Genomic DNA, 26061 nt, shown 5'->3' on the forward strand with positions numbered 1-26061 from the left:
TAATTTAATTGTAAGTAATTAAATATTAATTATTTATTGGTTTTGTTTTGTTGTAATTTTTAATAATTGTTTAATTGTTAATTAATTAATCGGTAATTGCTAAATAATTTGTATTAATAGGTAATTATTTGTAACAATTTATTTTTTGTATTTTTAATTTATTAATTATTACATTATATAAAATTGTTAATTACTTTTAAATAATTTGTATTTGATATTAATATTTAATTTATTTTTATTCATATATGAAGTATTTACTTTCCCTACTGTTGCACTCTTTGGAGTGGGAATAGTAATTTTTACCCCTACGCTATCCAACGCTTTACCTACTGTTGCACTCTTTGGAGTGGGAATAGTTATTTTCACCCCTACGCTATCCCATGCTTTCCCTACTGTTGCACTCTTTGGAGTGTGAATAGTAATTTTTACCCCTACGCTATCCAACACTTTCCCTACTGTTTCACTCTCTGGAGTGGGAATAGTAATGTTAACCCTCCCGCTATCCAACGCTTTCCTTACTGTTGCACTCTTTGGAGTGGGAATAGTAATTTTAACTCTCCCGCTATCCAATGCTTTCCCTACTGTTGCACTCTCTGGAGTGGGAATAGTCATTTTTACCCCTACGCTATCCAACGCTTTCCCTACTGTTGCACTCACTGGAGTGGGAATAGTAATTTTTACCCCTACTCAATCCAACGCTTTCCCTACTGTTGCACTCGTTGGAGTGGGAATAGTAATTTTTACCCCTACGCTATCCAACACTTTCCCTACTGTTGCACTCTCTGGAGTGGGAATAGTGATTTTAACCCTCCCGCTATCCAACGCTTTTCTTACTGTTGCACTTTCAGGAATGGGAATAGTAATTTTTACCCCTACACTATCCAATGCTTTCCCTACTGTTGCACTCTTTGGAGTGGGAATAGTCATTTTAACTCTCCCGCTATCCAACGCTTTCCCTACTGTTGCACTTTCTGGATTGGGAATAGTAATTTTTACCCCTACGCTATCCAATACTTTCCATATTGTTGCACTCTTTGGAGTGGGAATAGTAATTTTAACTCTCCAGCTATCCAACGCTTTCCCTACTGTTGCACTCTCTGGAGTGGGAATAGTAATTTTTACCCCTACGCTATCCAACGCTTTCCCTACTGTTGCACTCACTGGAGTGGGAATAGTAATTTTTACCCCTACGCTATCTAACGCTTTCTCTACTGTTGCATTCTCTGGAGTGGGAATAGTAATTTGTACCCCTACGCTATCCAACGCTTTCCCTACTGTTGCATTCACTGGAGTGGGAATAGTAATTTTTACCCCTACGCTATCCAACGCTTTCCCTACTGTTGCATTCTCTGGAGTGGAAATAGTAATTTTTACCCCTACGCTATCCAACGCTTTCCCTACTGTTGCCATCTTTGGAGTGGGAATAGTAAATTTTACCCTGCCGCTATTGCCCTACTGTTGCACTCGTTGGAGTGGGAATAGTAATTTTTACCCCTACGCTATCCAACGCTTTCCCTACTGTTGCACTCTTTCGAGTGGGAATAGTAAATTTTACCCTGCTGCTATCCAACGCTTTTCCTACTGTTGCACTCGTTGGAGTGGGAATAGTAATTTTTACCCCTACGCTATCCAACACTTTCCCTACTGTTGCACTCTTTGGAGTGGGAATAGTCATTTTAACTCCCCCGCTATCCAACGCGTTCCCTACTGTTGCACTTTCTAGATTGGGAATAGTAATTTTTACCCCTACGCCATCCAACGCTTTCCCTACTGTTGCATTCACTGGAGTGGGAATAGTAATTTTTACCCCTACGCTATCCAACGCTTTCCCTACTGTTGCATTCTCTGGAGTGGGAATAGTAATTTTTACCCCTACGCTATCCAACGCTTTCCCTACTGTTGCCATCTTTGGAGTGGGAATAGTAAATTTTACCCTGCTGCTATCCAACGCTTTCCCTACTGTTGCACTCGTTGGAGTGGAAATAGTAATTTTTACCCCTACGCTATCCAACGCTTTCCCTACTGTTGCACTCTTTGGAGTGGGAATAGTAAATTTTACACTGCTGCTATCCAACGCTTTTCCTACTGTTGCACTCGTTGGAGTGGGAATAGTAATTTTTACCCCTACGCTATCCAACACTTTCCCTACTGTTGCACTCTTTGGAGTGGGAATAGTAATTATAACTCCCCCGCTATCCAACGCTTTCCCTACTGTTGCACTTTCTGGATTGGGAATAGTAATTTTTACCCCTACGCTATCCAATGCTTTCCATACTGTTGCACTCTTTGGAGTGGGAATAGTCATTTTAAGTCTCCCGCTATCCAACGCTTTCCTTACTGTTGCACTCTCTGGAGTGGGAATAGTAATGTTTACCCCTACGCCATCCAACGCTTTCCCTACTGTTGCACTCACTGGAGTGGGAATAGTAATTTTTACCCCTACGCTATCCAACGCTTTCTCTACTGTTGCATTCTCTGGAGTGGGAATAGTAATTTTTACCCCTACGCTATCCAACGCTTTCCCTACTGTTGCACTTACTGGAGTGGGAATAGTAATTTTTACCCCTACGCTATCCAACGCTTTTCCTACTGTTGCATTCTCTGGAGTGGGAATAGTAATTTTTACCCCTACGCTATCCAACGCTTTCCCTACTGTTGCACTCTTTGGAGTGGGAATAGTAAATTTTACCCTTCCACTATCCAACGCTTTCCCTACTGTTGCACTCTCTTGCACTTCGTCAGCCCGCATGCCCTCCCCTCCGCTGACTACATCCTCCTGGGAGACCTCAACTTCCATCTGGAAAACAACAACGACCGCAACACCAGCACCCTGCTCGACAACCTCGCCAACCTGGGACTCAAGCAACTGGTGTCCACCCCCACCCACCGCGCCGGACACACACTCGACGCCGTCTTCTCATCCAGCACAGACATCGACTTCAGCCACGCCACAGAGCTTCAATGGACGGACCACAGCTGCGTCCACTTCACCTTCAAGAGAACGACGACCCACCAACACCAGCAACAGGCCGCCCGCAGAAGCTGGAACAAGATCACAGCAGTCCAGCTCGCCACCTCCCTGAGCCAGCACCCTCCTGCCAGCTCAGCGAACCCCAGCCAGGCCGCCGACAACCTCACGAAGTGGATCAGCAACTGCGCGGACGAACTCGCCCCTCTGAGGACCCCGCCTAGCAGACCCGGCAGCAAGAAGGCCCCATGGTTCACCGACGAACTCAAGAGCTCCAAGAAGAACTGCCGAGCCCTCGAGAAAGTCTGGAAAAGGGAACCGACACCGGACAACAGGACCTCCTACAAACTTGCCACCCGGAAACACCACCAGCTGATCCGCGCTGCCAAGAAAACAGCATTTAAGGACCGGTTGGACAACAACGCACACAACTGCAAGGAACTCTTCAACATCGTGAAAGAGCTTTCCAACCCCAGCGCAGGAAACAACGACGTCACCCCATCGCAAGACCTCTGCAACTCCCTCGCTTCATACTTCCACAACAAGATCACGGACATACACAGCAGCTTCAACAACCAACCAACGCACACCATGACCGAACAACCACCCCCCACCACCACCCTCCACGCTTGGACCCCGATCAGCACCGAAGACACCATCCGCACGATGAACTCCATCCACTCCGGATCACCGACCGACCCCTGCCCTCACCACGTCTTCAACAAGGCCGACGCTGTCATCGCACCCCACCTGCGAGACATCATCAACACATCCTTCGACACCACCATCTTCCCTGAGAGCTGGAAACACGCCGAACTCAGCGCTCTACTCAAGAAACCAACAGCGGACCCCACCGACCTCAAGAATTACCGCCCCATCTCGCTTCTCCCGTTTCCAGCCAAAGTCATCGAGAAGACCGTCAACAAGCAGATGGCCGCCTTCCTCGAGACGAACGGATCCCTCGACCCCTCACAGTCCGGCTTCCGAGCCAACCACAGCACCGAGACCGCCCTCATCGCCGCCACCGATGACATCCGAGCCCTGATGGACAATGGAGAAACAGCGGCCCTCATCCTCCTAGACCTCTCCGCGGCATTCGACACTGTCTGCCACCGCACCCTAGTGCAGCGCCTCAGCGACGTCGGAATTCAGGAGAAGGCACTGGAATGGATCATCTCCTTCCTCGACGGAAGAACACAGAGAGTCCGCCTACCACCGTACAAGTCAGAGGCCTCCGAAGTCATCTGCGGCGTCCCCCAAGGATCATCTCTGAGCCCCACCCTCTTCAACGTCTACATGAGCCCCCTCGCGGCCATCGTACGCAAACACAACCTCAGCATAATCTCCTACGCCGACGACACCCAGCTGATCCTCTCCCTGACCAACGACCCCGCCGCCGCCAGAGCCAACCTGCACGAAGGGATGAAAGAGGTAGCCGAGTGGATGACGATCAGCCGCCTGAAACTGAACTCGGACAAGACGGAGGTCCTCATCCTGGGCTCCTCACCCTCCGCCTGGGACGACTCCTGGTGGCCCCCCGCCCTGGGCACCGCACCCAAACCGACAGACCATGCACGCAACCTGGGCTTCATCCTGGACTCCTCCCTCTCCATGACCAGGCAAGTAAACAACGTCTCCTCGGCGTGCTTCAACATCCTACGCATGCTACGGAAGATCTTCTGGTGGATCCCCACCGAGACCAGGAAGACCGTCACCCAGGCCCTCGTCACCAGCCGTCTGGACTACGGCAACGCCCTATACGCCGGTACCACCGCCAAGCTCCAGAAGAGACTCCAGCGGATCCAGAACGCCTCAGCCAGACTCATCCTCGACATCCCACGAACCAGCCACATCTCCGGACATCTGAGAGACCTTCACTGGCTCCCCGTCAACAAAAGAATCACCTTCCGCTCCTCACCCACGCACACAAAGCCCTACACGACCAAGGCCCGAGCTACCTCAACAGCCGAGTCAACTTCTACGCTCCCAAACACCACCTCCGATCAGCCAACCACGCCCTCGCCGCCGTCCCCCGCATCCGAAGAGCTACTACAGGAGGAAGGTCCTTCTCCTACCTGGCCGCCAAGACCTGGAACTCCCTCCCGACCGACCTGCGCCTGACCCAAGACCACCTCTCCTTCAGGAAGAAGCTGAAGACCTGGCTGTTCGAGCAGTAGCGGCACCCCCCCACCCCCCAGCGCCTTGAGACCCTACGGGTATGTAGCGCGCTTTATAAGTGTCACTGATTGATTGATTGATTGATAGTAATTTTTATCCCTACGCTATCCAACGCTTTCCCTACTGTTGCACTCTCTGGAGTGGGAATAGTAATTTTTACCCCTACGCTATCCAACGCTTTCCCTACTGTTGCACTCACTGGAGTGGTTATAATAAATTTTACCCTTTCTGCTATACTACAGGAAAAATATTGTACATATTTGATTAATATTGTGTTTATATATATATATGTGTATTAACAAATCAATTTTTATTAAATTAATTTTTTTTTAATTTTAAGGCTATTTAAGTATTTTAAGTATTTTAAGTATGTTTAAGTTAATTATATTTATTATTTCATTACTTTTTAACTAATTTAAAGCATTTTAAAAAAAATTCGATATTTTGACTAACTATAGTTTTTTACATCGATATTTTTGATTCGATATTTTTGTACTTACCTGTTTGGAGATAGGAGGTCGATATTTTGGTATTCTATATTTTTACCTCGATATTTTGGTAGGTCGATATTTTGGCATTCTACATTATGTCAGTGATCTGTTGACATCTCATCCGGAGGCGACCTCGCTCTAAAGCACAGACCGACCTTCCCCGAAGGACACTGGTTGACTGATTCGATTGATCATCACGTATATCCCTTTTCTTGGTATTGAAATGGCCACTCTGGCTGGGCACAATATGGTAGGTCATGGAGGGCGGTCAGGGTGGCGGAGTTCCCACCCCCTATTGTATTCTACCTTTAGTTCCAGTTTGGGCAACAGGCACTCTGCATAGTTGAATTATGGGCAGTTTTAGGCCCAGAGTGCAAGGGAGCATGGAGGGTGGGAGTCGGGGTGGTGAGGAGTTGTTATTTGTTTTGTTAGAAAAAGTGACATTACAAATCACTAAAAGAGTGCGTAAAAGTTGAATCTATACATAGGGACACTTTGGGAAAAGGCCTTTAAGCTCCTAAGCTGGAATGTGAACGAGCTCGGGGACAGAGTAAAATGGAGTATCGTATTGCAATATGTCAAACATCACGCCCCAGAGGTGGTGCCTCTCCGGGAGACACATCTGGTTGGCAACTCCTGCAGGGCCATGAATTGATAGGGATATCGACTGGTAGCCCATTCTGGCTTTACATTGGGTTCCAGGGGGGGCGGGTATCCTCTTAAGAACCTCTTACCAAATGTCAATACACCATACGTGCACTGATGAGATGGGTAGGTATGTGGCAATCGCCGGGCTGTGGGAGGGTAAGACACTCAAGTTAGTCTCAGTATATATCCCACCAGGGTTGCAGGGCAAGTCCTTTGGGGATCTAGGTAAAATTGTGTTATCATTCCCTGATGGTTGTTTGGCCGTGGGAGGACATTTTAATTCAGTGGTCAGGATCTATGGACCGTAGTCCTCCCCGGATCCTCAGCCCCTCACAAACTTGCCTCCCAAAGTTTCTTGATGCTATGGGCATGGTGGATATGTGGAGGGTGTTCCACCCACGGCACATCCAACGCACCTTCCACTCTGGGGCTCATAACTGCCTATCTCGAATAGACTACCTCCTAACTCCAGCACCCCAAGCCGGTAGCATTAGGGAAATCCAGCACCTAGCCCGGGGTATATCTGATCACTCCCCACTGTGGGCAGAAGTAGTTATTGGTCAGAAGAGAGTTGGGAGGGTGGCGCCAATTAACCTGTGGTACCTCAAAAACCCAGTCGTGAAAGACAAGGTAACTGCAGCTATTGAAGCCTACTTTCCAGAAAACAGGGAGTCAGTTGCCTCATCTCAAACCCTCTGGAAAGCTTTCAAAACCGTGGTGCCGGGTCAGGCGCTCTCGCTAATAGCTGGGATGAGGAAATAAAAGTCGAAGGACTTGACGCGCTTGGAGGATGACATCCTCTGCCTCGAAGACGATGGTGGGGGGTCGGTGTCGCAATATAGGCTTCACCCGTTGAAGCTGAATACAAATCTACAGCGACAGACATGGCCAAGGCATTGGGGAGAGACAAAGAGGGCAGGCTTTATGACCTAGGTGACAAGGCTGGGAAATTACTGGCATGGCTGGATAAAAAAGAACTGGCCAACAGACTGGTCCCGGAACTCCTGAAGAGGCCTGGGAGGTCAGGTCGGACCCACACGCGATTTCTACTGAATTTGCTGAATATTACCGCTCTATGTACAGCACGAGCTCTTCTTTCACAGAAGAGGACTCGCAAGCCCTGATCAGAGATATTAAACTTCCCTCCCTGACAGCGGAGGACAAAGACCTGCTAGAAAGTGACTTGACCAACGATGAAGTAGCCCAGGCAATCAGAAGCCTCCAGTCCGGCAAGGCATCAGGCCCAAACGTCCTGCCAATTGAGCTGTGAAAGCTGAAGCCGGATCTTCTCGCCACATACATGCGAGAAATCATTGAAGACAGTCGTGATTCGGGGCTGCTCCTACCAGACCAGATGGTTGCAAATCTGGTCACCATACATAAAAGTGGCAAGCCTAGGGATGCATGCTCATCCTATAGACCCATCTCGCTCCTAAATGCTGATCACAGATACTGGCCAAGCTCCTCGCCAGATGTTTGGTCCAGGGAATTGATAAATTAGTACACCCGGATCAATCAGGCATTATGCCCCACTGGAACACCTATTTGAATCTGAGAAGGCTGCATGGTGTCATGGGACGCAGGGGTACGATTCAGGAAGATGCGGTCGTGGTCTCGTTGGATGCCGCGATGGCCTTCGCTACAAGACAATGGCCGTATCTCTTTACAGTCTTGACCAAGATGGGTTTCGGACCTAAATTTATTGGGTGGGTGCGCCTTTTGCATGCTAAGCCCTTGGCGCAAGTGGTCATTAACAACAAGAAATCAGAGGTATTCGAGCTGAGCCGCTGGACGCGGCAGGGATGTCCGCTGTCTTCCCTCTTTTTTGTCCTCACCCTGGAACCATTGGCGGCCTGGATCCGTAGAGACCAGTAATCTGGGGACTGAGGTGGACTGATGCATGGGAGGACCGCATCTCACTATATGCTGACGACATACTTCTGTATCTTGCATCTCTCAGGTCATCGATCCACAGAGTCCTGGATATTTACACAAACTTTGGGAGATACTCTGGGTATACGATCAACTGGATCAAATCCTTGATATATAAACTCAATGGCGAGATATCTCCGCTGCCCAGAGGGTGCCCCCTTGAAGGAAGGGAAAGATGGATTTCGGTATCTGGGAATCTTTATCACGGCAGATCCTAAGGCTAGCTATGACCGGAATCTCCTCCCCCCGCTGCAGAGGCTGAAACAGGATGTTGCCAATTGGAAGACCCTACCAATCTCACTGTTGGGGAGGGCGGCCTTATTTAAAATGATGTCTCTACCCCGGTTTTTATACGCACTGCAGAACTTCACAGATCCAGTCCCTCCCAAATATTTTAAGGAGGTGGAAAGTCTCCAGAGGGAATTGCTCAGGGACTGCCGCCCCCGTATAACCCTTCCCAAGCTTGTACTGAGCTGGTGTGACGGGGGATTGGGCTACCCGACATTAGGAAGTACTATTGGGCAGCTTACCTGGCAGCCATAAACCAATGCATCTATCGGCAGGGAGATGATCCAGGCTATAAAATGGACAAGTGGCTACTGCCAGGGGGAAACTATACTGCGGCCCTTTATTCCAGACCTAGGAGAATTCCCTTAACAGGGTGAAATAGACAGTCAGTGCCTGTGTGGCATACGGTAAATAGGAAGGTGGGGTGGGACCGAAAGCTCACGATGGCGACCCCCTTGTGGGACTCGGAACATTTGGGCACCCTGAGACGATAGAAGGGATTTGATACATGGGACCTAATAGGAATTATGAAAATCGATGACCCATGGCAAAAAGGAGACGTGATCTCCTTTGCCGTTATGCAACTAGAATATGAGTTAGCTGACTCTGAATATTTTCGCTATCTACAGGTGAGGCATGCCTTGAGGAAGCAATTGCAGAGGGGTGCATCCCTCCTGGATGCATCTCCGTTTGAGGACAGGCTGCTCGATGGTTACCTGCCAACGAAGGAAGTCTCTTTGATGTACAAGAAGTAGGTCAATAATACAGCAGACCCCCTCCAAGTTCTCCGTGACCGTTGAGGGAGCGATGGGTTGGAACTTGATGACGAAGAGTGGCAGGAGGCAGTGGCCTCACAGAGAGAAGTGGCAATCTCCTCCAGGCTACGCCTTGTCCAATTGAAGAGCCTACATAGAATTTACATTACCGGGCCTAGGCTCGACAGCATGGGAATGGTGGAAGAGGGCCTGTGCAGGAGATAATGCGGACAAGAGGGCACATTTATGCATAGCCTGTGGGAGTGTGAATACATACAGAGATATTGGAGGAGGATGCACGCTTGTATGGGGGAGGTCCTCAGGCTTGCTGTTGGGATTGAGGCTAAGAGATGTCTCCTAAATGTCTTAGAGCCCACAGATTTGGGTAGAAAGGATCATATTTGGGTTACCCTGGGGCTAATGCTCGCACAATGGAACCTGGCAAGACTGTGGGGGGCCATGGCACCACCCACTGTTGATGGGTGGAAAGCGACATTGACTGGTGCACGTTGTGTGAGAAATATGTGCATATCTCTAGAGGCTGCCCTATGAAATGGATAGGTATTTGGAACAAGTGGAATAACTACTGTGGCAATATCTGTGAACCCCCAGTTGTTCTCTCTTTGGAAGATCCTGTAACACTATAGAGATCGCTATATTATTGTATTATTGCACATTGTATAACGGTGAAGAATGTCTCCACAATCATGCAAATGTGAATTACTCTTCTGAAATTGTGATTGAGATGTCTGAATGTTGTTTAATAAAAATATTATTTTTTTAAGCATCTTAATTTCTTTAAATTTACATAGTCTTTTGGGGCGGGTGGGAAGAGAGGAAAGATGTCAAGTATATAAGTCTTTAGGGTACCTTGTGGGCAGCAGGATCCCTGGAATGGCTTTTCAGGGGAGGAGTAGGCCACTGAGCTATCCCAAAAAGAATAAAAGAGGAGAAATGGTGGCATTTTTATCACTGTATTCGCCTCAAAAATGCCTTAATAAATGTAAATGCATGTCACAAAATTTCCATTTTATGCCGCAAAATTTTTAAAGCAATACCGCAATAGCCTGTGGGGTCTGACTGTCTGGGAGCAATACACAACCCCCACAGCACAAAGCCACTTACGGGTTTGTGACCCTTGATGGGGGCAGAAGGCACAAATGGTTATGACAAGAAAATGCTCAAAGGTTTGTGGCGTGCCATTTTCACGTCACCAACAAGTTACACATCCTTTTGAACAAATTGCATCTGAATCCAATTTATACCAAAGTAATCAATTTTAATCTATTTGGTTAATCCATTTTTTCAAACTTTATCCTTGCTTTATCCATTTACTTCAAAGGCTAATGGGATGTCAACTTTTTTGTGCTTTTTTAAGTCAAGGGGAGGCATGGGCCTTACAGTAGTGAAAAGCAGCTTTGGGAGTTTTCCACTGCAAGAACATGTAAAGTGTAAGTGCATGTCCTACTTTTCAAATACAACACACCCTGCTCAATGAGCATTTAGTGCCTTCCTTATGTGTGGTTTATGTGTATTAAAAAGGAAGTTATAGGCTTGGGAAAAGGTTTTTGGCTGGACAAAATGGCAGTTGAAAACTACACTACAGGTTTCCGTGGCAGACCTGAGACATGTTTTTTAAAGGCTTCTTTAGTGGGTAGCACAATGAGTGCTGCTGCTCAGTAGAAGAGCATTTAATTTGCAGACCCTGGGTACATGTAGCACCAGTTAATAGGGACTTACAAGTATATTAAATATACCAATTAGGTTGGCGCCAATTGTACAAGGCTGTTGGGAGAGAGCACAAGCACTTTACCACTGATTACTAAATAAAAAGTGCACAGAGTCCTAATGCCCACAGAAACGGGTAAAGAAAAAGAAGGTAAAAATCTGGGGGAGACCCTGTGTTAGACTTGGAATCCTTGGTGTGGTTTTCCCCTATTTTTTTGCCTTTAGACCTCCTGTTTATTCTGACTTCATTTTTGTTGGTCTTAGTACTCTGAGCACCTTTACGACTGCTAAACAGAGCTAAAGTGTGTGTGCCGTCTCCTTAAAACATGTTAGATTGGCCAATACCCAATTGGCATATATATTTTACTTGTAAGTCCCTCGTAAAGTGGTATTACCTGCGCACAGGGCCTGTAAATGAAATGCTACTGGTGGGCCTGCAGCACTGATTGTGCCACTCACTTAATTGGCACTTTATAAATGTCTCATGTCTGCCATTGCAGCGTGTATATGTGCAGTTTTAACCTGCCATTTCGACCTGGCAAGTAAACCATTTGCCAGACACAGCCCTTCATTTTTAAAACATATAAGTCACCCCTAAGGAAGACCATGGATAGCCAAAAGGGTGGGGTGCAGTAAATTTAAAAAGTTGGACACATACTTTTGAGGTTTGCATGTCCTGCCAGTGAAAAACTTGAAATATAATTTTTCACTTCTGCAAGTTCTATCTCTCCATTAGGATAACATTGAAATGACCTTATTACTTTTTATAGGTATAATTTCAAATGGGAGCAGGTGACCCCTTTATGTTTGGTGTCTCTGGAATTGCATTTTAAAATCCCAACTTATTACGAAGTCGGATTTTAAATTACATTTCCGAAAATTCCACTTTTAGAAAGTTGTAATTTTCTTCCCATTTGAAGCCAGATGTACTAAGTTTCCCGTTTGCATTTCTTAAATAGCGACTTCGTAGGAATCGCTATTTAAGAAATGCAAAAGGATATGTACAAAATGTGCGATTCCCTCCTATGGGTAAAATTGGAAATGGTTTGCATTTCCTAAACTTCAATTTCCTAATATGAAATCACAATTTAAGAAATGCAAAGGCCTCTGTGCCTCTGGGTTTAAGGCCCCCATGGAGCCACCCTGAATTTCCTAGTGCACATGTAAGTGCACATATGTCCTAGGGGAACATGTGCTCTTCATGTCAAAATTTTAAAAATTCATTTTTAATGCATTTTTTATTTTGCACATGGTTATCATCGACTTGAAGTTGATGGTAATTGCATTTCCTAAATACCCCAATTTGCGATTCCTAAATCTCGGTCGCAATTTGCAATTTCTACCGTGTAGAATTCGCAAATTGTGACTAAGAGTGGGTGGAGTTGACGGACTGCCACTATGCGGAATTTCATGGAGATGCCTAAAGACTCTGTGGAATCCTCTCCTCGTCTGTGCAAAACCCCTACGCTGTACATCTTGGGAGGACTGAGCATACCTGTGATTCTATTGGGTGGATTTTTTTTGTTTTGATCTTGTTTTATTTATTTCAGAAAATTCTATTTTTCGAACCTGGTGTAGGATCCTTTTTGTGTGGTGCTTTTACTTTATTACTGTTAAAGTGTTGCACAAATACTGTATACACCAGGGCTCAGACCCCTGTCAACCAATCTGACCACCTAAACCTCCGGTCCAGGTCAGCACTCTCCCCAGCAGCTTCGCGTGTTAAGCACCGCATCCAGAGACCTCCTTCCCACCAGTGTTCGCGCCTGCAGCTCTCCGCTCTCGCGCTACGGTACATTTATCATCCGAGTGCCCTGCTGGGCTCCTAAGCGTATTTCATAGCTTGCGCCCTGATTTTTTTGTGCATTGTGCAGTAATTTTTCCCCATCGAGTATCCCACTTGGTCCCCTAAGCGCTATCTAATTACGTGTGCCCTGATACTTATGTGCATTGTTGTTCTTGGGTTCCTTTTCTTCACGTTTCAGGTTCGGCGTTTTCTCCCGCCGCTGCCGTCCCTGCGGCCCCGCCCCGTCACAGCCCCCATTCTCGACTCCCTACCTTCAGTCCTGCTCCCCCACATCTAATCCGGAGCCGCACCCGCCCCCCCCCCAGTGGCTTGAGACTCTCACGGGTGAGTAGCACGCTATATAAACCCCTGATTGATTGATTGAAATTTCGCACACTCTGCAAAAAGAGCTTGGTCCAACAAGAGCCCAACAGAAAAATGCATCACTTGAATGACTTATCTATCTTTACTCTCTGCAGATGAATCAGGTGTGGCGGTCTATGATTTGACAAAATGCCTTCAGTTCATTTTCAAAGAGGAACCTGAAGCACCACCTTGAACTCAATAAAAATGTGGTTGAGTGGAAATTTTGAAACACACAAGAACATCTCTCTAATTGATTTTTGTTTTGTGCCTTAGGTATCTAGACGAAGGTAGCAGGGTTTCCTAAATTCCATTAACTAAATAATCTAAAGTATTTTAAAGATTGAATCCTGATGTTCTACCTTTTTAGAATTTGGGTGTCCTATCTCATTTTTATATTTATTTAGTAGAAGATGGCTAGTGGCAGTCGAAGGTGCTGCAACGTTTTGATGACATTTCATCCCTAGTTATATTAATAATTCTAGTTGGCCTTTTGCTGTGTTTGATTTCACCACTACAAGTTGAGTTAACCTCTATACACAATAATATAATAGATGTGAAGTTACCACATAGGAATAGATGTAGGTAATTATAGCTAGAATCTATATTCAAATTTGTTAGAGAAAAATATTAGTATCGTGAATCTTAAGGATCATTAGTTCTGAACATATTTAACTTAATCTGTTGCATAGAGTGGATCCTATTGTCACTCTCATAGTTATTATCTTGTAATGCTTTTTCTAGTGCTTTCCACAATAGAGAGTTTGTAGCTCCATATTTTTTGAACTTCAACACTTCACTGAAGATTCTGGGAGTTTTGTAACTTAAGTATTTAAGAGCAATTGTTCAACCTACTGCTCAAAATAAAAAAAAAATGTATGTAGTGCAAGTGAAGAAGAGTGTGAGTTTAAAGAGTATAATGCAAGAAGTGTGAAAATGTTAAAAAGGAGGGAGAATGTTTCGGAGGTTAACATTTGATACTCTATTTTAATCTCATGAATTATTGTGTTAATGTGTTCAACTGTGTTAATGTGTTCAATTGGTTTCATTCTCTTGCTTAAATTGTTTAAAGCAAAATGTTTTATTTCTTTCTATAATGGGATAAATTGTGGGTGCAAGAAGAAGGTGTCTGCAATGTTGGAAAAAAGGAACCACAATGTTTTTGAGTTCGAAAATTTCAAAGCCAGAGCCTTTGATGACATGATGTCTGAAAAATCGAGTTACAAAAGTCAGAAAGTGATGCAGACTGTATTATGCTTCATTTGACGAAAGTTAAAGGCACGATCTATAGTGCATTGCTGGTCTTTATATGTTACTGATTCAATTCGTGGACATCTAGTGATATAATATGTAGTAGTGTATTTTTTGAAAGACTAAGGGGCACATTACAATCGCGGACGGACTTGCGTCCGTCCGCGAGCCCAGAGTAGGAGGGAACGTCCGCATGTGCTGCGGCGTTCCCTCCTGTGCAATTAAGATGTGACCGCCAGGGTGGCGGTCACATCCTCTATCTTTAACATTGCGGCGGGGGCAGCTTCAAGCTGCACCCGCCGCAATGTCAAAAATGCATGCATCGCATTTGCATGCACAAAGCGGCAGGCACCGCGCAGTGCCTGCTGCTTTGTGCACGCAAATGCAGGGGTGTACCATAGGTACCCCCCATGTGCACCCCCCACCCTCCCTTCACCCAGGGGGCCCGCAACTGGCCCCTGAAGTGAAACTCCATATGCTTTTCCACGGCGGAAAAGCCGCCGCGGAAAAGCATGTCATTCACACCATCCTAATATGGCTGGCGGTGTCTGATAGACACCGCCAGCCATGTTAGAGCTTTTCCGCCGCGGTCGGAAGGTGACCGCGGCAGAAAGCTGCGGATGGAATCCCAGACCCACCGCCAACCTAATTTGGCGGTGGGTCTTTTGAGGCTCCGCAGCGGTTTTCCCACATCCTCCGGGCCGGCGGTGGCTTCCGCCGGCCTGGAGGATGCGGGAAAACCGCTATCATAATCGGCCCCTAATTTTGTTGCATTAAAACATCTTCCTTTTTTATTTTGTATATGTGGTCTTGATGTGCGTATGTTTTTATAGTGATTGATTTTAAGGATTTTTTTTATCTCAGTAAGATTAAAACCATATATATTTGTCAATACTTCTGTGGTATTCAATTGTGGTGCATTTTATAAAATGTGTGAAAGTATATAGATTGTGAAAAGAGTGATTGCTTGTGGTTTTAATGTCCACCTAGGGGAGTCTTGAGGTATTTGGTTATGCTTCATTTGCCTCATGTAGTCTTGAGGACAACACCGTCACTGACCCCGCATCTGGGCACAATGAGTGATATGACTGTCATGCAGATTATCTGAGGGAAAGCACCCTCATATGCTACAATGTTCAACAATCAGGCAGGCAACCTATTGCTATATATACGAATATGCAAACATTAAACATATCAAACAGCCTTAAAGTGCTCCATAACCTCCCAGAGGAAGCACGGATCAAGTTCAAAGTCCTCTCTACCATTCACAAAGCTTACTAGGGAACAGCACCAAGAAATCTCCAAAAACAGATCTCCATTTTGCCCCAACAAAAACCAGCACTTGACAATAGCCAACCGTGTCACTCAGAAATGTTTCAAATGGCTAAGCAAAGAGGAAGATTGCTGGGAGACTTCGGTTCCATTTTGTGGAAGACATTCAACCCAAGTCTGTGGACAAAGCCATATTACATGCGTTTCAGGAAAGGTCTCAAAATTGAAGTGCTCTGCACTGTCCATAACTGTGTATAAGCGGGATGTAGCTTCTGCTGTCCATTAGACTCTGACATCCCATATCTTCACAACTTCCAGGTTCTTATCTATAGCACTCTAAAGTAGCTGAAATATGAGATGCGCCTATACAAAACTCTCCCCACACAAAAAAATATGTTAGTCAGCCTTTGCAAAGGGGTTGCATAAAAAGCATGCCCCTGTTTGGCACTGACCATAGCATGAAGTGTGGTGAAACTCACTTTTCTACATTTCATAGTTCACTAAACTGAACTCGGAGTTTCACAACCCAGCCTTCGGCCTTGTTCCTCGACATGGCCATGCAACTCCTCAGAGGTTTGCTATATCGTTGTGATTTAATGCAGGAGCTACATTATTCCATATCTGCTACACATAAAATATATTTTAACACCACCACCTTCTTCCTCCAGCCCATGTTAGATGCTTTTTGTCATTCTCGTTCGGATGAAGTTCTTTGGTCATAGAAATGTCAAATAAATGTTGACTGTAGCAGGCACACAAATCATTATAAGTGTCACGGAGGGAATATTCAAAGGAAAAGAAATATAAAAAGCTGGCTTTTCTCTTTACTGCTTAAGCAACAAGGTGCGTCTTTTCATATTTGATTCTGGCTCAAGCCGAGGATTTCACACATCACAACTCGTTTATATTAGCTCGTTCCAGTAGAGTGGCGATGAAATCTTCTTTGTAGAGGTTTATGTCAATATTCGACTACAATACGAAAATTCGATGTGGCTGAGTTTGTCATTATCACAGGCTTGCTGGTTTAATAATGGTAATAACGCCATGGTGGTGAAGGATAACAGAGGAAAACGTAATTGGAAATCTAGAAACACTTAAAACCGCAGTGTTTACGAGCATCCCACTTAAAATGAGGTGCTGGTAAGATTTCCTCTACTGTGTTTTTTGTTTTTACTGTTCTATAAACCATTTCCTGTTTGATTATAACATGCTTTATCATGGCTAAGCAACCTAACTAAATATAGCGTGCAAACAAATTACAGATTCTTGCGAATTACCACCTGGGATACCATCTCGGGCGTCTGCCACATTAATAAACCATTCCACCTTTGCTTGGGTGGACACCACACCCGTTGCAGGCCGGTAGTTTCTTTTAGTAGGTTGTTATCAGTCTTGCTGTATGCTCATGTCACTTTGGATATCTTTGCTCATGATACATTGCTGCCTTCTTTTCAGGCCGCGGCCGGATTTCTTTTACCGCTGCTTCCCGGATGGAGTGATGAACTCGGAGATGCACTGCACAGGCGAGGCGGACCTGGTGTCCGAGGGCCGGAAGAGCTTTCCCAGCATCCACTCCTCCTGTAAGTGCCTCTTCTGCTCTTGGTACTCGCCTCTTTGCTTTACTCCTTTCCTTACTTCTACCCGAGCGTGAACAACCTGTGGCATGGGTGGTGGGGTGACCACGGTCAGGCACGATGTATCCATGAATGGATAGAGCACATTTCCCTGGGCTAGATAGAGCCTCTTTGAGTCACTGGGGATGCCTCTGTTTCTCTTTCTGATAACCAGTGTGTCCTGAAATTGACGGAATTACATCACATCCAAATCAATAAATAAAGAGAACAAGAACACGGCTATAGCCTTTCTTTTTTGCCTTGTGCTTCCATAAGCGCAATTTCCAACTAACGTGGAGTAGCTGCAGCACAGTTCACTTTAGTTCATGCTCTGCTTTGCTTTTCAAGAAACCTGGCTGATGAATGGTGAGGCCCGGAAACCGGTCCTAGAATGCTTGTTTCTGGTCCAGGGAGAAACTGGCTTGGCAGTTCGGGCAGGACTGGTCTCAGGCACAGAGTCAAGAATGATTTGCATATGGCTGGGTCCAAACTGGGGTGGCAAAGTGAGCTAAAGCACGATGATGGATTCAACCCAGATCTATTGACTGGGGCAGAATGTTTGATTTACTCTGCATTCTGTCCATTATCTGTGTGTCTTTTGCTTGCTTTTCAACCAGGCACTGACTAATGAAAGCATGGATGTATTTTTTATGTAGTTGAATAATTTTTGCTTCTGTTCCCCAGTGCCCAATTCATTTGTCAGCAATCTGGTTCTCTGGTGTTAAATCTCTTCCAGCTTTATGTCCCCATCATTGCTTCAATGTTCCAGGCACCCTGCCCACACGAACACACCTTTCCATTGTCTTCACCAAGCTCAGAATTCAAATTGTAGTGAAAATATTCTCAGTAGCTTTCTATGCCTCTTGTTTTTATGTCTCGGTATTGAATGATGCATAAACAGCAGTAGAGGCAATGCATTGCTTCGAATCTTCAAAATGTAAGGCCTGAAGCATGGAAGTGCCAAACAGCATCAGGTGTCCTCTCTCACTCATTAGCGCGGCTCTACATATATACCATGGGACCTAATTATGTGAGTATGGCGCAGTGACTTTCCCTTCCTTCCACTTCCTTTTTAGATTTTGCGTGCACAGCGCTTGCGCTGTGCTTGAGAAATCTATTGTTTATAACACAAACATAAAAGGGACTTGCCTCCTCCCTTTCCTGGTTTCTCATTGGTTCCTGTGTGTACCACCTACCTTTCCTCCATTTCTATTGGCTGTAGCATATTTTTCAGCATTTACCTATGCTTGTTCCTCCTGCTTCTCTTATCACATTCTCTCTGCCGAAATACTGTTATCATCCGCTTTGGTGGAACTATATTTTCATAAAGGTTTGCCTTTTACTATTGCAGCATATTTATAGAACATTTTATCACCGGAGAGATTAAGTGATTTGCATAGAATCACAAGATGTTGTATAGCACCGCCGAGACTCAAACCGGGATCCCCAGCCCTTGATTTAGCTGCTCTGCCAGCTGCACCTCATCCTCTCCAATCCTGTATTATTGTATTGTATTGTAATTGCATTTATATAGCGCTTACTACCTCTGACCAGGCGTCAAAGCGCTTCATCTGTCACAGAGTTCTTTCCTTCTCTCGGACGATGATTGATGAAAACAGCTCTTCATTCATTCCATAGGTGAAACTGATGCATTACCAATGCTTGTTTTTCATTCTATGGTACCCACTGCCCCTACCCAGCATCTGACCCTGCCCATGCATCTTTGGTGCCTGATCTAAAGATGTTTTTTTGGGCCAGTACAGAGCTGAAGTGTGCACATGCCTGTTGACAAGTTGATGCTCAACTTTTGCTCAGGGATATCCCCTGGGTCCTAGAGCCCTCCATTCACTGCAGTTTCCATACCTCTTGTGTGCCACTCCTCACATCTCATTATGTGGAAGCAGACTCTCCCTTTGACCTTTCGTCAGCAGCTGCTGTATTCTGTTTACTAATTTGCCGCCCAGGCTTTGAGTCCACTGGCCTACCTCACAGCATCACGTGCATTGCCAGTCATGGGCTGAGTTCTCCTAGTAGAGTGGATTCATGTAGAATCTTCCCCAAAGGCTTGCCACTGGTAGTGGCACAGTGGACAATCTTTAGAGGGGAGCTTCGCTCTCTAAATTCCAAAGTTCAAGCTGTGCATTTTATTGCACTAAAAATACAGAATTGGCTATTCATTCCTCTCACCGGGTTTCCTTGCTTTAGGTGCTTGAAAGGCTCAGAGTGTGGGAGTTTTGAACTGAGGTCTATTGAAATTAACTTCTGTCAGCAAAGTTTGCCATACTTGATTGACACCAGTGGCAAGGATACACAGAAGACCAGTGCACTTGAAGAAAGAGCGTACATCAAATCCAAAAAAAAACATTAATGGACTCATTTGGTGTTTTGATTGTCTGTCAGACATTGTGATTTTACCACAACATGGGAAGCTGAGGAAAATTTGCAATATTTTGAGTTCCCACTCAGTCAGGAGATTTCACCAAAATGTTTGTATCTATCTCCAAAGGAGCTACCTTAAAGAGCTGTCTCTGCCAAAATATCCACCAATGACCGTCTCTCCAGTGGTGGCATTACTTGCAGTGTAGGCACTGGGATTGTAACGCCAATTCAAAAGCACATTTTCATCAGCAACACACACATACCTCATCATACTTATATGCGAGGTAGTTGTTCTCAGCATGTTAATGAGAATCATTTTTACATTTGCAATATTGTCTGCTCCCTCCCTTGGCGGTCTCTGTCAGAAGTAAGTCCTTATCGTAGTAATTCAACGCGGCAGATAGTATGGAGTTGATCTTCTTCAAGTTTATTGGCAGAAAATAATTCTGGTCCTAGCAAGCTAGACTCCCCCAGCCGCCTTCTTCCACCAGCCGCCTTGGAACCACATGAAGGCACAACCCTTAGATAGATAACATCTGAGGGCAACATCACAGAGCTGGGTGAGTGGAAGAGCACCGGACAGGATAACACAAGCCACACTATAAGAGTCCTCCTCTCATGGTGGTACAGCAGTCACTGTAGTGTGGTCTGGGCAGGTGGTCCGCGGCGCCAACGTTGCTGTCCTAGTTCCTCTACATTTGGATGGATTGGGTGGTGGAACCAGAAGAAATGCCAGTGGTTAATAAAGGTACATGCCTTTTCTTTAGCATTAGAACATTTATTTATTTTGATTAATCACAAGGTTGTGCACGTCTTGAAATAAATGGTGGCACTTTAATCCTAGCTCCCCATCTGTGTGTTTATTGACTTCAGGCTTCTGTGATACCCCTGGGTCCTGGCTCAGCACCCCTGCCATTCTCACTTACAGTTTTCATGCTGACAAAAGAAAGAATGCCTTAAGCTGGATAATGTTTGCTTCGACGATTTCTTTTTTTTTTGTGTCTACGTTTAAGGAATGTTAAATCTATATGTGGTTAAATGCAGACATTCCTATAGGGAAATCAAAAACTCAAAAACTGTTGCTGAGTTTGGAAAGCCTGGCGGGCGGGAGCAGTCAGCACATCAGTCAGGGCTGTCTTTAATTCAAGAGCTTTCATCCCTCCACGTGTGAGGGAAGCTTGCAGTGTCGCTGCCCGGGGCGTATTTGCTCTGCGTCTTGCTGAATTTAGCAGGATGCTTCCGCTTTCTCTCACTTATATAGTTGTTCTTTTATCTTTTCTTTTGATCTTTTCTTTTTATCGTTTCTTTCTGGGAAGGTTACACAAGAAGAAAAGTAATATCCGTCTTGAAAATCGATAGCTTGTAAAGAGTGATCAGACTTTGAAGTAGGAGATGCCCTGTGCATCTTTATCACTCTCTCTCGTTGTCTCTTTCTCTCCCTCTCTCTGTGTCCCTTTCCAAGACCTAACCTAGTCAAATAGAACAAGCATTTGCAATGCAATAGGTCTCGCTTTAGGAAAGTTTGAGCTATTGCTATTGTAAATGACACATTTTGTATTTATGTGTTGGTTTTGAAAATAAATTAATAGCTTTGTCATTCACAATGCCAATAATTTTAACTTTCGTAAATGTGACACCTATAGCATTTGTAATGCAATATGTGTTGTATTTACGTGACTTAGATTTATTGATATTACAAATAACAATGGCTTTTTTAAAAATAATTAATACTTAAATAAAAGTTATTTTAATTTATAATGGCAATAGCTTAAACTTTTGTAAATAACTTTTGTGAAGATTATGTTCAGTGTATTTTATTTTGACAAAAATCCAAAAACAGAGTTGAAATATTAACATCTTTTTGTGACATTTGTAATAAAGCTTGAAACTTTGAGAGAACATATTTGAACCAGTTGTTGTTGAACGGTTGCACAGATTGATGCTGTGGTGGCGCTGAGTGATGTTGTGGTGTCGACGAGTGATGCTGTGGCGTCCAGTGATGCTGTGGTAGCGCATAGTGATGTTGTGGTGCCCCTGAGTGAAGCTGTGGTGGTGCTGAGTGATGCTGTGGTGATGCGATAGATAGATAGAGTGAGTGTGATAGATAATAGAGTGAGGGCAATAGATAGATAGATAAAGTGATGGCGATAGAGTGAGGGTGATATATAGACAGATAGACAGATAGAGTTAGGGCGATAGATAGATAGAGTGAGGGCGATAGATAGATAGAGTGAGGGCGATAGATAGAGTGAGGGCGATAGATAGATCGAGTGAGGGTGATAGATAGTGAGGGCAATAGATAGATAGAGTGAGGGCAATAGATAGAGTGAGGGCGATAGATAGATAGATAGATAGATAGATAGATAGATATATAGATCAATAGATAGATAGATAGATAGATAGATAGATAGATAGATAGATAGATAGATAGAGTGAGATAGATAGATAGATAGATAGATAGATAGATAGATAGATAGATAGATAGATAGATAGATAGATAGATAGATAGATAGATAGATAGATAGATAGATAGATAGAGCAATAGATAGCTAGAGTGAGGGTGATAGATAGAGTGAGGCTGATAGAGTGAGGGCGATAGATATCCGCTTTTACCCCCCAAAAAACTAGATGAATTTTTTTGGGTCAAAGCCCCTATGCTGCAGTTCCACTTTAATGTGGGACACGCCCCTTTCTTTAGACGCAGCTTGTCTAAAGAAAGGGGCGTGTGGGAAAGCACAGCCTGGGCGCTACTAAAACAAATATTTGCAAGTAATAGGTCTCGCATTTGCGAAAGTTTAAGGTATTGCATTGCCAATAGCTTAAATTCTTGTTAATGCGAGACCTAATGCATTGCAAATGCTTGTTTATAATGGAATAAAGAAAACCACAAGTCCCACAATTCAATGAAAAAGACTGGGACTGGAGCATTACATCAACCATGGATGGTGGAAACTTGACAGGGCTGCGTTTTTAGAAGTCACTCCATTTTCCCCGTGGCAAGTCCACTTCCTCGAGCACCAAAGACCGCCCCAAACTTTAAAAGGTCATCTGCGCCAACTCCTGGATCCTGCATTCTTTCAGATGCCCCAGGGCAGACCTTCAATGTTAATGAAACCAGGTTTGGCTTTAATGTTGGCAAAGGGAACAAAAACCAGTTGAACTCTAGGAAATGCCTCTAGTAGTTACTATAACAAACACCAGAAATATTCCATGCTGCCCATACTGTGGCATTGCATGAGAGAGCGTTCCGGGGTGATAGTGGTTCTTACCATGATTTGGTGGATTACGTAAGGCTGCGTGCTTTGGTCAAAGGGCGTCAAGGGTGTGACGCAGCCCGCTGCGGCATGCTCAGGTCCCAACCCTTCATGGCCCTTTACATCCTTCAAGTGGGCCCATTCCGCCGAAAGTCAAGGTATATCTGTGAGATGCGGGACACTCAGGGGCCCCCTCACATTCTGCCGGTTGGAGGCGTCATTTTAGGTTACGTCACCGGTGAGAGCGCCTCCGGAGCGAATCAAGGATTAAACCGCGCTCTAAAAATGTTGACTTCCCCCTTAGAGGGGTCGGGGCCTGGGGACACGAGGAGCCACCGTAGCCACGCACCCTGCCGTTAGTTTTAAAATATCCCTTGCGGTTACACTAGGCCCTTGAACCAATAAGAGATCTGAGGTAATGACCCCTGGTAAAAATGCAAAAACCTGTAATTCATCCAAATGTAACGTCACTGGTGCTCATGTAAAGCGCTCCAATACCTTTCGGGTCGAGTTCTTGCTAAATAAATCTGCACCAAAAAAAAAAAATCACTAGGCAGTTTTAAAATATTCCATTAATCTTCCATGCTGCGACCACTCAGACAGCTGGTCCTAAAGCAGGATTTTTTTTAAGCAGGGCACAGAGATTGGTGAAGAACAGAACACAGTGCATGGTAGTTAAAAAAGGTTATAGCTTTTATGAATAAAAAAAAATGAATTGGTTTCTGTTAAGAATAAGCATGAGTCGTGACCTGTCTTGATGTCGCCTGATGCAGAGCGAAGGAAAGCGTAATTAAAACCATAAAATGTAAGACAAGTCAGGTATTGAAAAACTCACCGGCGCTGCCCGGCTTGGACAGGAAGCCAGGCAACCTGTGTTGGGACGGGGCGGGGCCGCAAAAGTCAGGAAGCAGACGGGAGCCTACCCCGCGCTCCTGTGCCCGTGAAGCCAGCCGGAAGATTTGCGTGTCAGCTAGCGGGGCTCCCGTGCTCGTGGAGAGCCCCGCCTGTTGCCGAGCCTGACACGCTGGATGCCGAGGGAGAGAGGGACACGCGGAAAGAGCCCGATGAGTGGGATGGGCGGGGGATGTGTGCGTGTGTGTGTGTGCGCTTGTGTCTGTGTGTGTGCGAGTGTGTCTGTGTGTGTGTCTGTCTGTGTGTGTGTGTGTGTGTGTCTGTGTGTGTGTGTGCGCGCGTGTGTCTGTGTGTGTGTGTGTGCGCACGAGTGTGTGTGTAGCTGTGCGGGTGCGTGCGTCCTGATCCATTGTGGACTGGGAACAGCTTGCTGGAATCAGAGCACGTGTTCACGAGCGCAACCTGATCCGATTCCGGCATGCTGCGCGTGCCCATCTCTCGTCTCCTTGTAAGCACAGCCGCCGACTATAGGTCTCGCTGTGAAGGTTTATGAGCAGGAGTAAGAAATGTATTGGGTTCTTTAGGTCAGCAGAGCTGTAGTGCCAGATTCCTGTCACTAGGCACTGTGGCATCTGTACATGGAAGAGGTGTGGGCAGCGACAAGGGCGCCTTACTCTGGACCACAGGGTTCAGAGTTTGATCCCCAGTGCCAGTGGCAGGTTAGTCCAGCACCATGTGACTGTACAATAGCTCGCTTAATCTTCACAACGGACCCCAGCGCCTTGCCACCCTCGGGTATTTGTGCTCTTTACAAATACTGGATTTCATTTCACTGTTCTCTGTTACTCAGAGAAATAAGGCTGCGCAAGGAAACGTCATTTAATTGAAATCAGCAGGAGGGCGGCACGTGCTTCTATTCTAGGAAGGCATTGGTGTCAGCATGGCTTGAAAGGCCTCCCTCCTGTACCACTGCATTCTGGGAAAACATCCGGGCATTTATACTTGTCTGGACCTTAGCCTGCACTCCCTAGTTTTACAGAAAGATCTTCTTTGGGATCCTCGATTAATCGGCTTCTTCCCATAAACAGTTATTTGCAAATAATGTGATGCTGGACCACCTCACACACAGAAAACATGCGTTAACACTATTCTACCCCTGCAGGAGCTCCTCTGGTTTTGTTCCTTGGAAGAATAGAGAGGACCTTCGAATTTATATTGAATATTATGAGTTGGGAAATATTACGCAAAGAATCACTATCCATTTACTTTGGTTCGTGTTTTAGTAGCTAGTGTTTTGGAATCACTGATCGAAGTTAACTTTGATTAAAAAAGTGCTTGGGATTTCTGCACATGAAAGATCGTCTGTTTCCTCAGTAACCGCCCTTGCAACAACTTTTACCTTCTGGAGCACTTGCCATGATCCTGTTGTTAGGTTTTTACTTAGCTGTAATTATGTCTGCTGTGAATGTTCCCTTGACTTTTGTGATTGATGTCTGTGTTCATCTCTTTCCTTTCCTTTTCTCACTCATCTCTACAGTCCCTAATGAAGTACAATCCCAGTGGGTAAAACCTACTAATTTATATAAATAAAGTGCTTTGTGTCGCCTTTCGGTTACTTCATAGCACTTATCAGAAGGAAAATACAACTTGATGAGAAAGGAAGTTGAAGTTTAATCAGATGGGGTAAGAGAGCCTTGAATAAAATCCATCTATCATGAACACTCTTCTATGAGTTCAGTTAATGGCCAGCCTTAACAATTCAGATTTCAAATGTCTCCTGAACTGCGTGTAATTGGCTTCAGATCTCTAGCATTGGCTGGATGTGTTCTAGGCTCTAGGTCCTCTGTGCCTGCGATCTGTGTGCATGTATAATCCTTATCAATGATTGTTGGTTGAATAAATGGGTGTATGTTCAACAAAGAATTTTCACAAAAGTATGGTGAGGTGTTGTGAGTCCGGAGGGTACATGGCTGTGGATTTAATCCTAGAATCTAATGGCAGCCAATGGAGTGCTTTGAGGGCAGGTTTGATATGATTGCACTTATAAAGGCTACAGTAAAATATGGATACATAGAACCAGAGTAATTGATATTGCATGCCAACACAAGGCAACAGAAATCCACTCTAATCTAATCCAGTCTCCTCCTGCCCCAGCAATGTGACCATAACCTTCCAATAACCTTTTGACTACTAATCCCCAGTGACTTTTCAAATCTTTTCTAGGGAATACATTAGGCCAACCTACAAGAACAAGCAACAACAACATTATTCAAAACAGTCACTGAAAAGTAAATGAGCACTAT

The 26061-nt window shown here is 45.0% G+C and overlaps 1 protein-coding gene across 1 annotated transcript in view; it reads left to right on the forward strand.

Annotated features, from left to right (window-relative positions):
- Positions 1–26061, forward strand: part of PLPP4 (phospholipid phosphatase 4) — a 745038-nt gene that overhangs the window by 556620 nt on the left and 162357 nt on the right. The window contains exon 5 of the mRNA XM_078641202.1: positions 17116–17240. Within this exon, the coding sequence (XP_078497328.1) occupies positions 17116–17240 (125 nt within the window). The remainder of the gene's footprint in view (positions 1–17115; positions 17241–26061) is intronic.

This window comes from Lissotriton helveticus, chromosome 5_1, assembly GCF_964261635.1.
Source record: "Lissotriton helveticus chromosome 5_1, aLisHel1.1, whole genome shotgun sequence".
Lineage (NCBI taxonomy): Eukaryota > Metazoa > Chordata > Amphibia > Caudata > Salamandridae > Lissotriton > Lissotriton helveticus.